We start from the raw sequence: 16,259 nt of genomic DNA, 5'->3' as shown, positions 1-16,259 counted from the left end.
CAGGGAGGCAATGGGTAGAGCCAGTAGTCAGTGCCTGATCACTGGGCTCTTAACAGCAGCAAGGACCTGCAGGAAGGTGGCACAGGCTACTCCTAGTTGCAGGGCCCTGGGAAGCAGTAATGAGCCTCAGGCAGATTTAGGCTGTGCCTGAAGCATTTGGCGGTGGCACTGGCAGGGTGCTGTGAGTTTCCAGGGGAGGGAGAGCAACACCAGGTATTGTTTGGTCACAATGCCCTCCTCTGTGGTGCCCTCTGAGGGGATGGTGCCACAAGTGGTGCCTGTTCACAGACCCCTAGTGGTGGCGGGCCACGCCCACCTCGGGAGTCAGAGATAATTGCAGTGGTTTGCCCCTGCCACCTGTAGACCATGCAAGAAACACCCCTTCCTGCCCCTCCTCCTCTCGCTCTCTGCAACAACGGCGCCTTGCTTCTCCTGCAGGCCCAGACTTCCTTCTGGGTCCCCTGGGCCCTGGCCTTCCGCTCCCTAGCCCATGGCACACTGTTCCCTAGCCCCTCAGACTGTCCCCACACAGCCGACCCCAGTCCTCTCCACAGCACTGACCTCCAGAGCCTCCCGTCTCAGCGCCCAGCCCCCGCCCGAGCATCTCAGGCTGGGGTTTCCCTCCTCCACACAGCAGGTGCTGCACAGGCTGCTCCTAGTTGCAGGGTCCTGGGTAGTGACAGTGATCAGGTGTCTGGGCGCTGCCCAGAGCGTTTGGCAGTGGCAGCAGCAGCGTGGGTGCGCTCCCAGGGGAGTGGGAGCAACAACAGGTGGTGCTCCGGTGCAGGGCCCTCTTTTTTGCCCACCTCTGACATGCCAGGCCACAGCTGGAGCCTGTTCACAGACCCCTCGTGGTGGCGGGGCCCAGCCTCCCTCTGGTTTCGGAGTTGACTGTTGTGGTCTGTCCCTGCCGCCTGCAGGTCACATAAGAGGCCCTGTGTCACGCTCAGCCTCCCGCTGCCCTTAGCCCACACAAGAGATGCCTGGCCACCCTTGCCCAAACAAGAGGTACCCAGGTTCCAGCAGCCTGAGCAAGGGGCCACCCAGAGCCTACGCGAGAGACGCCCCGCCCCCTGAGAGCCCGCGCATGCGCAGGGAATGGTCCCTCCGGCGGCCCGCCCCTCTTCCTCCTCCTCCTCCTCCTCCTCCTCCCGCCTCCGCAGCAATGGCGCCCTGCTTCCCTTGCGGGCCCAGGCTTCCTCCGGGGTCCCCTCGGCTGTGGCCTTTGGCTCCCCAGCCCCTCAGACTGTCCCCTCACAGCCTACCGCAGCCCTCTCCCCGGCACCGGCCTCCAGAGCCTGCGTCTCAGCACCCAGCCCCCGCCCGAGCATCTCTGGCCGCGGCGGTGGTGCAGGTGGTAGATGGTCTGTGCGGCTCCAGCGCTGCCTGGTTCTCCTCCGACCAGCTGCTGTGCTTTTCTCCACGACGTTGAGGTCCCTCCGTCTCCGCTGATGTCCCGTCGGTCAGGTGGCCTCCCAGAATGTGGGTTCCCTTTCGCTTTCACGGCTGCCTCTCCCAGTGCTAGTCCCCTCCTGATTCCTTTTTGTCCTCTCTCTCTTTTCTTTTGTTTTACCCGGTTATGTGGCGCGTTTCTTGCCCATTTTGGAGGTTGACGTTCTTCTGCCCGCGTTCAGGAGATGGTCTGTGCGGGTCGTTCTACCTGTAGGTGTGTTTTTTGATGCGTTTGTGGGAGCAGGTGAGTGTGACATCTTACTCCTCCGCCATCTGAATCCTTCTCCAGTTTTACACTTTTGTAAACCTTGTACCTGTGTTTCTAATTTTTAGGAAAATGTCCTATGTGAGGTTAACTTTGAGGCTGACATTTAAAATACATCGTGTGGAGTTCCCGTCGTGGCGCAGTGGTTAACGAATCCAACTAGGAACCGTGAGGTTGCGGGTTCGATCCCTGGCCTTGCTCAGTGGGTTAAGGATCTGGCATTGCCGTGAACTGTGGTGTAGGTCGCAGACACGGCTTGGATCCTGAGTTGCTGTGGCTCTGGTGTAGGCCAGCGGCTACAGCTCTGATTGGACCCCTAGCCTGGGAACCTCCATATGCTGCGATAGTGGCCCTAGAAAAGGCAAAAAGACCCCCCCCAAAAAAATAAAAATAAAATACATCGTGAATCATTTGGTTTAGACTTGTGCCGAAGACTAAAAGTGCACCCCAAGGAACTGAAAGCAGGGACTCAACTTGATACTTACACACTCGTGGGCAGTGCCGCAGTATTCACAACAGCTGGAAGGTGGAAGCCACCCAAGCACCCATCCACAGATGAGTGGGTGACAGCATGTGGTTTATACATGTGGCGGAATATCATTCAGCCTTGAAAAGGAAGGACAGACGGACACATGCAGCAACATGGGCCAGCCTTGAAAACCCTGAGCTAAGTAAAAGAAGCCACACACAAAAGACCACATCCTTTCTGATTTTATTTACATGAAATATCCAGACGAGGCACATTCACAGATGGAAAGAAGATTTGAAGTTACCAGGGGCTGTGGGGTGAGACTGGGGAGTTATTACTTAATGATGGCAAAGTTTCTGTTTGGGGTGATGAAAAGTTTTGTAGAGAGACAGAAGTGGTTGCATAATATTGTGAGTGTACTCAATGCCACTGAAATGTATACTTGGTTTTTTTGTTTGTTTGCTTTTTCAGGGCCACACCCATGACATATGGAGGTTCCCAGGCTATGGGTCCAATCGGAGCTACAGCGCTGGCCTACTCCAGAGCCACAGCAATGCAGGATCGTTAACCTACTGATCAAGGCCAGGGATCAAACTTGCATCCTCAAGGATCCTTGTCACGTTCATTCCTGCTGAGCCACCATGGGAACTCCTAAACTGTATACTTAAAATGGATAAAATGGACAGCTTTATTTTGTATGTATTTTAGTAATATTTTAAAACAGAATGAATGTGTAAGGGATGTAAAAAAAGTCTGTCGTTGGAAAATAAAATAGAACCTGAGATTCAGCATGTATGTTTACATATATGTATAAGCACACACACATATATACATATATATATAATATATATATTCTTTTTCATTTTTAATTGAAGCAAAATGTACATAATGTGTATGTATATTTATCGCTTTGACAATTTATAATTGGCCTCTTCAGTGGCATTAAGTGCATTTACATTATTGTGCAACCATCCATCCCTAGAACTATTTTCCTTTAATCTCCAGAATAATTTATTGGTGTAATATCTGTTCTTTACAATATTAGGTACAATAAATAATTATTCTAATGAATGATTTACCTATTCTAATATTGATAAGATATGACCATTTCTAAAATAAAATATTCCTCCATTATTAAGCCCAAGATCCTAGACCTATTTTCATCTTGTACAACTAAAACTCTGTCTCTTTGGAGTTGCTGTTGTGGTGCAGTGGTTAACGAATCCAACTAGAAACCATAAGGTTGCGGGTTCAATCCCTGCCCTTGCTCAGTGGGTTAGGGATCTGGCGTTGCCGTGAGCTGTGGTGTAGGTCACAGATGCGGCTCGGATCCTGCGTTGCTGTGGCTGTGGCATAGGCCGGTGGCTACAGCTCTGATTGGACCCCTACCCTGGGAACCTCCATATGCCGCCGAAGCCCCCCTAGAAAAGGCAAAAAAAAACCCCAAAAAACAAACCCCAAAACTCTGTCTCCATGAGGTTCAGTATATTTTAAATTTAGCCAGTTAGAATGCAACATTTGAAAACTTTTGAATTTTAAAAGAATGGTCCATATGTATCGTTAAAACCATTTTTTAAAAAAGAAATCTTAGCATTTATCTGAACAAATATCTTTTCTTCTGATGCGTAAAATCTCAAAAAAGAATGCAGCCGTTGAATTTAAGTGTCTAAGTTTCTTGCTGGATGCAATTAGATTGCCTCAATGAGAGTACTGAGTCTGTCATATTTTCTGAATGCATTTAAAATCTTCAATTTTAAATTTAATTTAGTTCGCAAAGGGCATTGACTGTTTAAGGGAGTTATGTTCTGCTTGTGCTGATAGAACATCAGCCAGAGGTCATTTTTTTCCAGCTTTAATGAGACGTTATTCATGTATCATATGGTGTGAGGTATTTCTACACATTTGGCTTTTTTAGATTCCACATGTAAGTAATTCCACACATTCATTGTCTTCCTCTGTGTGACTGACTTTACTTAGTGTAGTACCTTCAAGGCCCTTCTGTGTTGTGACAAATGGCAGTGTTCTTCTTTCTCATGGCTGAATATCTATGTATTTATGTAGATGTATTTATCACATATTCCTTATCCATTCATCTATAGGTGGATACCTCAGTGGTTTCCACATTGTGGCTTTTGTGAACAAGGCTGCAATGAGCATAGGTGTGCACATGCCTCTGTGATAGTTGGTTTTCATTTCCTTTGGATATATTCGTAGGGGAAACGTTGCTGGATCATACAGTAGTCTTATTTAAAATTTTTTTTTTGAGGACCCTCCACGCTTTTCCATTGTGGTTGCACCAATTTACATTCCCACCAGCAGTGGAGGAGGGTTCCCTTTATTCCACATTCTCACCATTCTCTTTAAAAAGACATCAACAAGGTTTGAATTTATTTTCAGCTAACGAGAACCAATTGAATATTCTCCTAAAGTGACATAACATCTTCTAATTCAGGTATAATGATGATTATATATATTCTATTATATATAGAAAACTAAAGATTTTCTCTCTTGCTTAGAAAGCAATGAAGGAGTTCCCGTCGTGGAGCAGTGGTTAATGAATCCGACTGGGAACCATGAGGTTGTGGGTTCGGTCCCTGCCCTTGCTCAGTGGGTTAAGGATCCGGCGTTGCTGTGAGCTGTGGTGTAGGTCACAGACGCGGCTCGGATCCTGCATTGCTGTGGCTCTGGCATAGGCTGGCGGCTACAGCTCCAATTCGACCCCTAGCCTGGGAACGTCCATATGCCGTGGGAGCGGCCCAAGAAATGGCAAAAAGACAAAAAAAAAAAAACAAGACAAAACAAAAAAAAAAAACAATGAAAAAGCTTCATGAAATTCTAAATGTAGGAATTCCCATTGTGCCACAGCGGAAATGAATCCAGCTAGGAACCATGAGGTTTTGGGTTTGATCCCTGGCCTTGCTCAGTGGGTTAAGGATCCAGTGTTGCCGTGAGCTGTTGCGTAGGTTGCAGAGGCAGCTCACATCTAGTGTTGCTGTGGCTGTGGCGTAGGCTGGCATGGCAGCTGTAGCTCTGATTAGACCCTTAGCCTGGGAACCTACATAGGCTGCAGGTGCGGCCCTCAAAAAGACAAAAGAGAAAAAAAAAGATTCTAAATGTAGATCTTGGTGATTTTAAAATTAATGCTTGGTTTTTCCTATTCCCCCAGAAATCAGCTATACTTTTGTACACAGTCAAAACTGTCCTTTCTGTCTTTTTTCTGAAGCTGGTTCTGATGGGTTCTGGCAATATTAAGAGTTCTTGCATGGTGACTGCTGGGTAATTTTTGCCCAATATTTAACTTTCAGTGGCTGTTCTATTTTATTTGGCTCTACAGGGGTGTATTGGTTTCCACTCAGAATGATATGGTGAATACATAATTTTTTGCTCAATAACTGTGTCAGAAGGAACACTAACTTCTCAATGAGATTCAGTAGTGCACACTCAATCCTCTCTCTCTCTCTCTCTCTCTCTTTTCTTTTCTTTCGCTTTTTAGGGCCACACTCACAGCATATGGAGGTTCCTAGGCTAGGGGTTGAATTGGAGCTACAGCTGTCCGCCTACACCACAGCCACAGCAGTGCAGGATCTGAGCTCCGTCTGTGACCTACACCACAGCTCACGGCAACGCTAGATCCTTAACCCACTGAGCAAGACCCAGGGATCAAACTCGCAACCTCATGGTTCCTAGTTGGATTTGTTTCCGCCGCGCCACGACGGGAACTCCAGCACACGCTTATTTCTTATGAGCACGTCTGCAGGGTGACGTTGTTATGCTCCAAGGGCTGCACTTTAGGTACAGACTGGGGCCAGGTCTGCTTCCTCTGGCTGACTTTTTCAGCACCAGAGGAGTGGACAGCGCCAAACCCGCCGTGTTGATCACAGGGGTCGCCGTGTCTATTTTTTTCCCTTCCAATGACCCACGGTCAACTCTTCTGCTTGTTTCTCTAGCAAAATCAAATCATGTGGGCCAGATGGTCTCCTCCTGGGAACCATCCAGAGATATTTGTAGGCACAAAGCAAGAGCAATTTGTACGACCAGTTTTGTCTGTTTCCTTCTTCTTGGCTGTCAGAGTCCACCAAGGCAAGTTACCCGTACCTAAAGAATTGCTTTATAAACTTTATTCTCTTTCTCTATTGCTTGGTTGAAAAGGCAAGACTAGTTTTGATAATGCTTCAAGAGGCTGTGGCAGGAGTCAAACTTTGAGTCATTGGGTTGATGGTTTCCCATCTTGTTGGATCTTCCATTGTATAACTGCCAATGTTATGTATGTTATACATTCCATTTTTCTTAATTGTTAAATTGTAAAATGGGCGTAGCATTTACCATCTTAACCACTTTAAAAGGGTACCGTGGCATCCTTGCACAACCATCATAACCGTTCATCTCTAGAATTCATTTCATTTTGCAAAGCTGAAACTCTGTAGCCATTAAATAACTTATTATTTTCCCCCTCTCCCCAGCCCGTGGCAACCACCCTTTTCCCTTCTGATTCCAGACTTTTTACTAGTCTAGGCATCTCATGCAAGTGGATTCATACAGTATTTGTCTTTTTGTAAATGCTTTATCTCATTCAGCATAATATCCTCAAGGTCCATGTCTGTGGCAGCAAAGAATGTCCTTCTTTTTGAAGGCTGAATAATATTCCACTGTATATATACATACCACATTTTGTTTGTCCATTCGTTTGTTGGTGGACATGAGTTGCCTCCATGTTTTAGCTGTGAGAATAATTCTGCCATGAACATGGGTATAGAAATGTTTCTCTAAGACCCTTATTCAATTATTTTGGGCACATACCCAGAAGTGGAACTGCCGTATCACAGGGTGATTCTATTTTAAGTTTTTTAGGAACCACCATCCAGTTTTTGCAGGGACCGTACCATTTTACATTCCCACCAACAGTGCACAACAGTTACAACTTCTCTGCCTCCTGGGAAACACTTGCTCTTTTGTTTGTTTGTTTGTATTTTGATAGCAGTCATTCTAGTGGACACGAGTTATTATCCCATTGCGGTGTTTTTTTTTTTTTTTCCTCTTTCTTTTTAGGGCATCACCCTCAGCATATGGAGCTTCCCAGGCTAGGGAGTGAATCAGAGCTGTAACCGCTGCCCTACGCCACAGCCACAGCAGTGTGGGATCTGAGGTGCATCTGCAACCTACACCACAGCTCATGGCAACGCCGGATCCTTAACCTACTGAATGAGGCGAGGAATTGAACCTGCATCCTCATGGATACTTGTTGACTTCATTTCCACTGAACCACGACAGGAGCTCCCCATTGTGGTTTTTATTTGCATTCACCAATGATGAGATATGTTGAGTCTCCCTCTTCAAAGGCGGAAATACCTCCTGGACCATTGCTTTTTTCTTCTTCTAAGGCCAACAATGTAATTCCTTAGAAGATTAATTTTTCCTTTCCTAATCCTGTAATGGACATGGTGACTCACTTCTTGCCTTGTATGTACAGATCTGGAAAATATATCTTTGGCGAACTTTATGCAAAATGTCAGTGTGTCATTTTAATGTATAGTTCTTATCTTGAAAATGTATCTGGCTATGCCTTCAACTTCTACCAGTTCTCAGAGCTTGCTTTTCTTTTCACTTTTTTAAGAAAGACTTTTTTTTATTTTTAAAAAAATTTTTTAGGGAGTTTTTTTTTAAACTTTTTTTAGGGTCGGAGCTTTCTGAAAGACTGTCTCCTGGTTTATAATCCTCAGCTTTGTTCGAATAAACTTCTCTATTTCTCCTTTATGTCGACTGCTGATTAAGTTTTTTGGTTGACATATCAGAAACGTTTTAAGAGAAGTAAAGATATATACTTTCCCTTTTATTAGAAAAGCCTCTATAAGACATCGAATATTTAAGAATTTACATACTTTTCAGATTAAAAGGAGGTCATTGATCATCCCAAGCAAATTAAAACACTTAGAGCTGGTGAGATGAATGCCCCCACTAGAGATGTTTGGTCAGGATATATTTGTTAGAACGCAGTAATTCAGGGAAGACATCTCTCTGACTTAGATGAATATTTTCATACCTTTGTTTTCATACAAAGAATCCATATCCTACAAAAGAATTGGTCTTCTGAGCATCTTCACTGGCTCCACTTTCCTCTCCACTGACTTCTCAGGGTTTTTTTTTTTTTTTTTTTTTTTTTTTCCATTTCTAGGGCCACTCTCTTGGCATATGGAGGTTCCCAGGCTGGGGGTCGAATCGGAGCTGTAGCCACCAGCCTACGCCAGAGACACAGCAACGCGGGATCCGAGCCGCATCTGTGATCTACACCACAGCTCACGGCAATGCCGGATCCTTCACCCACTGAGCAAGGGCAGGGACCGAACCCGCAACCTCATGGTTCCTAGTCGGATTCGTTAACCACTGCGCCACGACAGGAACTCCACATCCAGTCTTTTCTAACTGCGTTTCACTTCCCTTTTTGGAGTAAAACGTCCTTCAGTTCTTCTGTGGTAGATCAACAAGTCACCTTGGTGAGCACAGCACAAAATCTCCCATGTCTTTGTGGCTGTAAGGTCGAAGCAGGAAACCCACAGGGTAAGTCATGCCCAGTCCCTGTGATGTGAGGTCGAGAGCCAGAGCTTTGTCTTGCGCAAGAAGCAGTTCTCCTTTTGTTTAGCAGGGGATGTTGTCACTTCGGGGCAAGGGGTTTAAAGCCCCGGCTGCTCCATCCCGGGCTGTGTCCTGCTGTGAAGATTTTTCTGCCTGGTCAGCTGTGCTGCCTGGTGTGGGAGGTGTCAGCTGAGGCACGGCCATGCCCCCAAGGGTCATTTTTCTGCTCGGACTTGGTGAGGATGGCAAGGGAGGTTGTGTGGGAGGCTGGCAAGGGAAGAGGCTGTGGAGAAAGAGGTTCATAACCCGGGTTCCTCTCATGCTCCTCTTCCTCTGTGAGGTCCTGGGGCCAGCGGGTTACAGGTTCTTTCGTTTGATCTAGACCTGGTGCCCTGAACTCACCAGTTTGGGAATCCTTGTATTTTGCGGAGCTCTTTCTTACCGAGCCTTTCTCTGTTTTAGTGTTTTGCTGGGACCAAAGGATTTGGGCACAGACTGGTGAGTGTTTTTTTCCCTTTTCCTCCTAGAAAACTCTGAATCAGGCTGCGTGGATGGGGGGATGAGCTGGAGCAGCCTCTAAAGAATCCCACCCTTTAACCTGCACCATCCCTTCATTCACACTCTTCATTTTATTTATTTTTAACATTTTGATGTGTCACCCTCATGCCCATCTTGGGTGGCAGACCTCTACCCTTCTCTGGAAAGCTTCCTGGTCTCCAGCCCTTTCCCGTCATCACGGATGAGTCAAGAGGAAGATGCTCAGGTTTTACAAAAATGCAGCAAGGTGACTCAGCTGAGGTCGGCATTCACCATGTGGAGAACTGGGGACATTGGTATGGGCCCCAGAGCCCCGGTGGGTACAGGAACCAGCCTTAATTGGGTGTGTCATGCATCCCTTTCATCTGCTATCACCTCAACTGCTTCCAGCTCTTCTGCAGAAGGTCTGTTCACAGGAAGACACTCTCGCCCAGGAGATGAACTTGAAGTAGAATGAAGACCTTGGCATTCCCGTCATGGCGCAGTGGTTAATGAATCTGAATAGGAACCATGAGGCTGCAGGTTCGATCCCTGGCCTTGCTCAGTGGGTTAAGGATCCAGCATTGCCGTGAGCTGTGGTGTAGGTCGCAGATGCGGTTTGGGTCCCACGTTGCTGTGGCTGTGGTGTAGGCTGGTGGCTACAGCTCCGATGGGACCCCTAGCCTGGGAACCTCCATGTGCCGCAGGAAGCGGCCCTAGAAAAGGCCAAAAGACAAAACAGAAAAAAAGAGAAGACCTTAACGCTGGCTAGTGCTGAGATCTTTGGCAATTTCCTGCATTGGCGCCCCAGGTTCTTGCTTTTTAAAATGAAATAATAACTGTGTTGCATTAGTTAAGATACAAGGCATGGCAAGCTCAGACCACAGCGCTTTGCCCAGATTAGGGTTGCATCTAGTAATGCTCTCTTCCCTACAAAGTTAACACCACGCTAATTACGTTACTGTTGACCATGTTCTTGATGCCATTACATCCTGTGGTTTATTATATAACCGAAGCTTTGAACTTCTTAATTCCCTTCCCTTCCTTCACCTCCTCCACCTTCCTTCTGGCAGCCACCTGTTTATTCTCTGGTTTTCTGAGTCTGGGTTTTCATTTGTTTTGTTCTTCGGATTCCACTTGTTCCATGTAAGTGAGATCATATGATAGTTGTTTTTCTCGGACTTATTTCACTTAGCAGAACCACTCTAGATCCACGCATGTGGGCACAAATGGCAAGATTTCATTTTTCTATGGCCGAGTAAAATGCCCTTATATGTATGCATATATCAGATCTTTGTCTATTTGTCACTTCATGGACTCTCTGGTCGCTTCTATACCTTGGCTATTGTGAATAGTTCTGCTCTGAACCTTGGGGTGTGTGTATTTTTTTGCATTACAGTTTTCATTTTTAGGGAGATAGACACCTAGGAGTGGACTTGCTGGAGTATATGGTAGTTCTAGTTTTAGATTTCTGAGAAATATCCGTACTGTTTTCCACAGTGGCCGCCCCAACGCACATTCCCACCAATAGCGTACGAGGGTTCCCTTTGCTTCACATCCTCGCCAGCACTGCGCAGTCGTGGTCTTTTTCACGATCACCATACTGACTCGAGGGAGGAGATATTTCATGTTGGTTTTAACTTTCATGTCTTTGATGATCAGTGGTATTGAGTGTCTTTTCATGTCTGCTTTGGGAAAATGTCTATTCATTTCTTCTGCCCATTTTTTAAATCAGCTGTTTTTTTTTTTTTTTTGCTGTTGAGGAATATGAGCCATTTATATATTTTGGGTATTAAACCTCTTGTTGGTCATATCATTTGCAAATACTTTCTCCTATTCAGTAGATTGTCTTTTTTTTTGGCAATGGTTTCTTTTGCTGTGCAAAAGCCTTTAAATTTAATTAGGTTCCTTTTGTTTATTTTTGCTTTTATTTCCTTTGTTTTAGGAGGTATATCGAAAAAACATTGCTATGATTTATGTCAAAGAGTGTTCAGTCTTTATTTTATTTTAGGAGTTTCATGGTTCCTGGCCTTATATTTGGACCTTTAATCAATCAATTAAAAAATTTTTTTTAAATTGTAGTTGATTTACAATATTCTGTTAATTTCTGCTGTATAGCAAATTGACCCAGGCATACATATGTATACATTATTTTTCTCATATTGTCTTCTATCACAAATGATTTGATATAGTTTCCTATGCTGTACAGTAGGGCCTTATTGTCTATCCATCTTAAATGTAATGGTTTGCATCTACTAACCCCAAACTCCCCATCCCTCCCACTCCCTTCACCTCCCTCTTGGCAACCATGAGTCTGTTCTCCATGTCTGTGAGTCTGTTTCTGTTCTGTAGATACAGAATATCTGTGCCATATTTTAGATTCCACATATAAGTGATATCATGTGGTATTTGTCTTTCTCTTTCTGACTTACTTAGTATGAGAATCTCTAGTTGTATCCATGTTGCTGCAAAAGGCATTATTTGTTCTTTTTAATGGATGAATAGTATTCCATTGTGTGTATATTACCACATCCTCTTAATCCATTCGTCTGTTAATGGACATTTAGGTTGTTCCCATGTCTTGGCTATTGTGAATAGTGCTGCAATGAACATAGGGGTGCATGTATCTTTTTGAATGAAAGTTTTGTCCAGATGTATGCCCAGGAGGGGGATTTCTGGATCACATGGTAGTTCTATATTTAGTTTTCTGAGGAACCTCCATACTGTTTTCCATAGTGGCTATACCAGTTTACATCCCCACCAACAGTATAGGAGGGTTCCCTTTTCTCCACACCCTTTCCAGCCTTTGTTATTTATAGACTTATTAATGATGGCCATTCTGACTGGTACGAGGTGGTATCTTATTGTAGTTTTTATTTGCATTTCTCTGATAATTAGTGATGTTGAGCATTTTTCATGTGCCTGTTGGCCATTTAATCTATTTTGAGTTTCTTTTTTATTGTATATGGTGTTAGAGAATGCTTTAACTTCATTCTTTTACATGCAGCTGTCCATTTCCCCTACTACCATTTACTGAAGAGACTGTCCATTGTATATTCTTGCATTTTTTTCATAGATTAAATTAACCATAAATGCATGGATTTATTTCTGGGCTCTTTATTCGATTTCATTCATCTGTGTGTCTGCTTTCAGGACAGTACCATACTGTTTTGATTACTGTAGCTTTGTAGCATAGTCTGAAGTCAGGAAGCATGAGTTCTCCGGGTTTGTAGTTCTTTCTCAAGATTGTCTTGACTATTCAGGGTCTTTTGTGTTTCCATGCAAATTTTTAAACTACTCATTCTAGTTCTGTGAAAAATGCCATGGACATTTTGATAGGGATTGCCTTGAACCTATAGATTGCCACATGTAATGTGGCCATTATAACCATATTAATTTTTCCAGTTCATGAACATGGTATATCTTTCTATCTGTTTGTGTCATCTTCAACATCTTGCCTCGTATATGGAAGACATGCAATAAATGTTTATTGAATGGATGAATTAATCCAACAGGAGGTCAGTAACAGGTATTTACTGTTGACTAATTCCTAGATCTACCTGAAATCTACCTAAATCCTCCTGAAAATGGATATCTTCCCATTGTGATTGGGACCTCAGCCATCAGTGTTCTCCCTCTCTTCCTCCTCTTCCTCCTCCTCTGCCATTGCTGGTGTCGAGCCAAACACAGTAGGTCCTGGATGGGGGGAAGAGGTAACCTGGGAAGAGTGCGGGGGAGGGGCTCAACAGATTCCCCTACCAGGACTCTGATCACTGACTCCCTGTAGGGGCCACGGATGATGAGACCAAGAGCCAAGTGCAGTATGACAGGTGGGGAAAATTGGACCCCCTCCCGTAGACACTGCTGCTTCTGTCTCATTTCTCAGACCTTCCTTAATGCTTCTTTCTCCTTCCACTCAGCTCCGGCCCAGGCTTGAACTTTGCAGAAGACAATCAATCTAAGAGGAGTGAGAAGGAGGGGCAACCGGGGTAGGGAAAGATGTGTTCAGGAGAAGATAGACGGCCTCCCGGAAGGAGCAGAGACGTGGCACACACCTCACTGGGTGTGATATCCCTGCTCTTCCCTGACATTGGCACCCCCCAAGTCCAGACGGCAGGGTGGGATGACCGGAGGCTCCCCCTGGAAGCCCTTCCTCTCCTCTTTCTTTCCAGGTGGTGTCTCAGTGGATATCGCCTCTGAGGGGGACAGACAGATGGACATGGAGGTGAGGCTTTCCTCCTTCCCCCGAGGCCTCCCCCCCCCCCCGCCCCGTGTTCTCCCCTCACCTTGTATCTTCTTGCTGACAGGCCCTCCCAGAGGAAGACCCACAGGACGTGATCTCTGTTCAGCAACACTGAGATTCCCTGATGGGGAGTGTGGATTCAGAGTTCTCCTGCACCCTTGAGGAATCCTTGTGATAGCCCTGTGTGTATATCACCCTCCCCTGGTCTTGAGTGCAGAGCCAGAACTGGCCATGTGGACTCCAGCGCTTAAGGGCCCCTTAAGGAAGATGCGGCGTCCCACTCGTGTCCCCCACAGCAGCAGCATCTTGGAGCTCCCCAAAGACTCAAGAATAGAGAAGCCTTGTCACCTGTCAAGAAATTCTGGGATGCATCGCATCCCTCAACCGATTCCTGGTTCCTTCTGTTTTTATCCCCTCATTTGCTTATTTAACAGATATTCGCAGAAGTTGACTCTTCCTTTGCACCTGTGCTGAGGAGGGACAGATCAGTAGGACACAGCTCCTGGTCTTAAGGAGTGCCTGGCCTCCTGAGAGAGGCAAACCTTATGATCGCTTGGGCCCTTAGAAAGCAAAGAGGGGGTGAGCTACTGGAGCAGGGGAAGGATGATGTGGGCGACACAGGAATACTCATCCGGGTGCATTTAAGGAGGACCCACAGGTACCCAACGCAAGGAGAAGTCAAGAAGACATAGGAGTCAAACTGGGCGGGAGGGAGTTCCTGGTGGCATTTTGCTCCAATGCTCTAGGTTTTGTGTGAGCTGAAGCCTTCAGAGCAGCAAAAGGCGAACAAGAAAGATTCTTTGTAAAGGAACCAAATTGCAACTATTTGACCGGAAGAAGGATTTCTCTTGGGGAGGGGAATGGTGCAGAGGGTGTTTGGGGGGGGGTATGGTTTCCCTCTAGTTTTGGTGAATTTCACTTTTTAGTTATGCAATGAAAAGAAATAGAATACAATATAACGAGATGGGAGTGGCAGGAGAGGAATTGGAGTTGGTATTAAAGTAGATGCGAATGATTACATTTGAGATGGATGAGCAGTGAGGTCCTACAGTACAGCACAGGGGACTCTGTCCAGTCTCTTGGGAGAGACTATGATGGAAGATAATAGGAGAAAAAGAATTTGTGTGACTGGGGCACTCTGCTGCACAGCAGAAATTGGCACAACACTGTAATAAAAAACCAAAAAAAATACAAAAAAATTCAGTTCAGTTTTGGCACCAGGACGTAGAGAAGAAAGTTAATGGCAGGGCCAGTGAAATACAGCACAGTGGTTTGGAGTGGAGAGTAGGAGTAAGAGAGGGAAATCGAGCATGCGTGTTGATTGATGGAAAGAAATATGGGGAGCGCATAATGTGGATGATATTGGGGAGTGACCATCAGTGGGACAGGGTAGCATTGAGAGCCCCGACTCGGGAATAGATGGGTTAACCTGGGTTCAGATTTCTCCTTCTGTACCCACTTGCTGCACGGTCACGCACACACTTCAAAATGATTCTCTGAGCCAGAAGGACACTTGTCATTGATGGAGGAGGAAATCCAAGCTCATGCGAGCACGGGCTAAGATGCAATCTTTTCGGAATTAGAGAAATAAAGATTCCAACAACGACATGCCGTTGCTTCCCTTCCATCTGCTATGATGGAATTGCGGCCACCTCCAAACTCCTATGTCAAATGTCGCAACCCCCAGGACCTCAGAATGGGGCCTTCTTTGGAAATGAGGTCATCGCAAGTGTGCTTACCCAGGATGAAGACATACTGGAGCAGGACGGCTTCTCACCCAGCATGACTTGTGTCCTTATTTAAAAACAAGGAAACGATGGAGTTCCTGTTGTGGTGCAGCGGAAATGAATCTGACCGGAACCATGAGGTTGCAGGTTCCATCACTGTGTCCTCGCTCCGTGGGTTAAGGATCTGGTGTTGCCGTGAGCCGTGGTGCAGGTCGGAGACGTGGCTTGGATCCCGCGTTGCCGTGGCTATGGCGTAGGCTGGCGGGGGCAGCTCTGATTCTACCCCTAGCCTAGGAACCTCCATATGCCGCGGGGGAGGCCCTAAAAAGAAAAAAAAAAATGTAAAAAAAGGAAATTGTGACACAGACATGCACAGAGGGACAGCACGGTGTGAACCTGAAGGTGGAGATTGGAGTGGTGTATCCATGAGCCAAGGAGCCCCAAAGCCTGCCAGCCAGCCACCAGGACCCGGGAGAGAGATGTGTGCCTGGTTTCCCCCCACAGTTCTCAGAAGGAACCTCCTGCCAGCACCCCGATCTCAGACTTCCACCTTCCAGAACCATGACACAGGACCCTTCCATGTCCAGGCTACTCCGTTTGCCATACTTTGTTATGGCAGCCCTAGCCGGCTAGTCCATCCTCGGGCTGGCAGAGGTTAGAAGGCTGGGGAGTCCCATGTCTTGTGGGTGTTGGGGTGGTATGGGGACCCTCTGGCACTGTTGTGGGGGGAAGAAACTGGTGCAGTGAATCCTGGGTGCAATTTGGTACTACGTAAATTAAAGATATACCTAAGCGAAGATCTGGAAGTTTGCTGTTGGTTTTTTAAAGTTAAACATTTTTTTTCTTTTTAGGGCCTCACCTATGGCTTATGGAGGTTCCCAGGCTAGGGAAGCTGCAGCTGCCGGCCTAGGCCACAGCCACAGCAACGCCGGATCCTTAACCCACCGAGCAAGGCCAGGGACAGAACCTGCATCCTCATGGAGACTAATCGGGAGCTCCCGGGTTTATATTTTAAAGACA

General features: G+C 46.1%; 1 protein-coding gene across 17 annotated transcripts; it reads left to right on the top strand.

The window, feature by feature from the left end:
* Positions 1,110–16,036, top strand: LOC110261048. Of its 17 annotated transcripts, XR_002344800.1 has the most exons (9): positions 1,112–1,696; positions 8,356–9,251; positions 9,437–9,586; positions 9,681–9,812; positions 12,824–12,958; positions 13,057–13,099; positions 13,190–13,332; positions 13,442–13,494; positions 13,577–16,036. XR_002344800.1 is itself a non-coding variant. In XM_021094980.1 (8 exons), the coding sequence occupies exons 1-8, from the start codon at positions 1,362–1,364 to the stop codon at positions 13,625–13,627; spliced, it is 636 nt and encodes a 211-aa protein (XP_020950639.1). In that variant the 5' UTR covers positions 1,110–1,361; the 3' UTR covers positions 13,628–16,036. The 17 variants fall into 17 exon arrangements, 6 of the variants coding, with proteins under 6 accessions (XP_020950639.1, XP_020950640.1, XP_020950642.1 ...); XM_021094980.1 differs by lacking the exon at positions 9,681–9,812 and having other exon boundaries at positions 1,110–1,482; positions 9,216–9,251; positions 13,190–13,236; XM_021094981.1 differs by lacking the exon at positions 9,681–9,812 and having other exon boundaries at positions 1,110–1,482; positions 9,216–9,251; positions 13,190–13,258.

This window comes from Sus scrofa, chromosome 6, assembly GCF_000003025.6.
Source record: "Sus scrofa isolate TJ Tabasco breed Duroc chromosome 6, Sscrofa11.1, whole genome shotgun sequence".
NCBI lineage: Eukaryota > Metazoa > Chordata > Mammalia > Artiodactyla > Suidae > Sus > Sus scrofa.
Note: the sequence above shows the minus strand (reverse complement) of the source record. Positions and strands in the feature narration are given on the sequence as shown.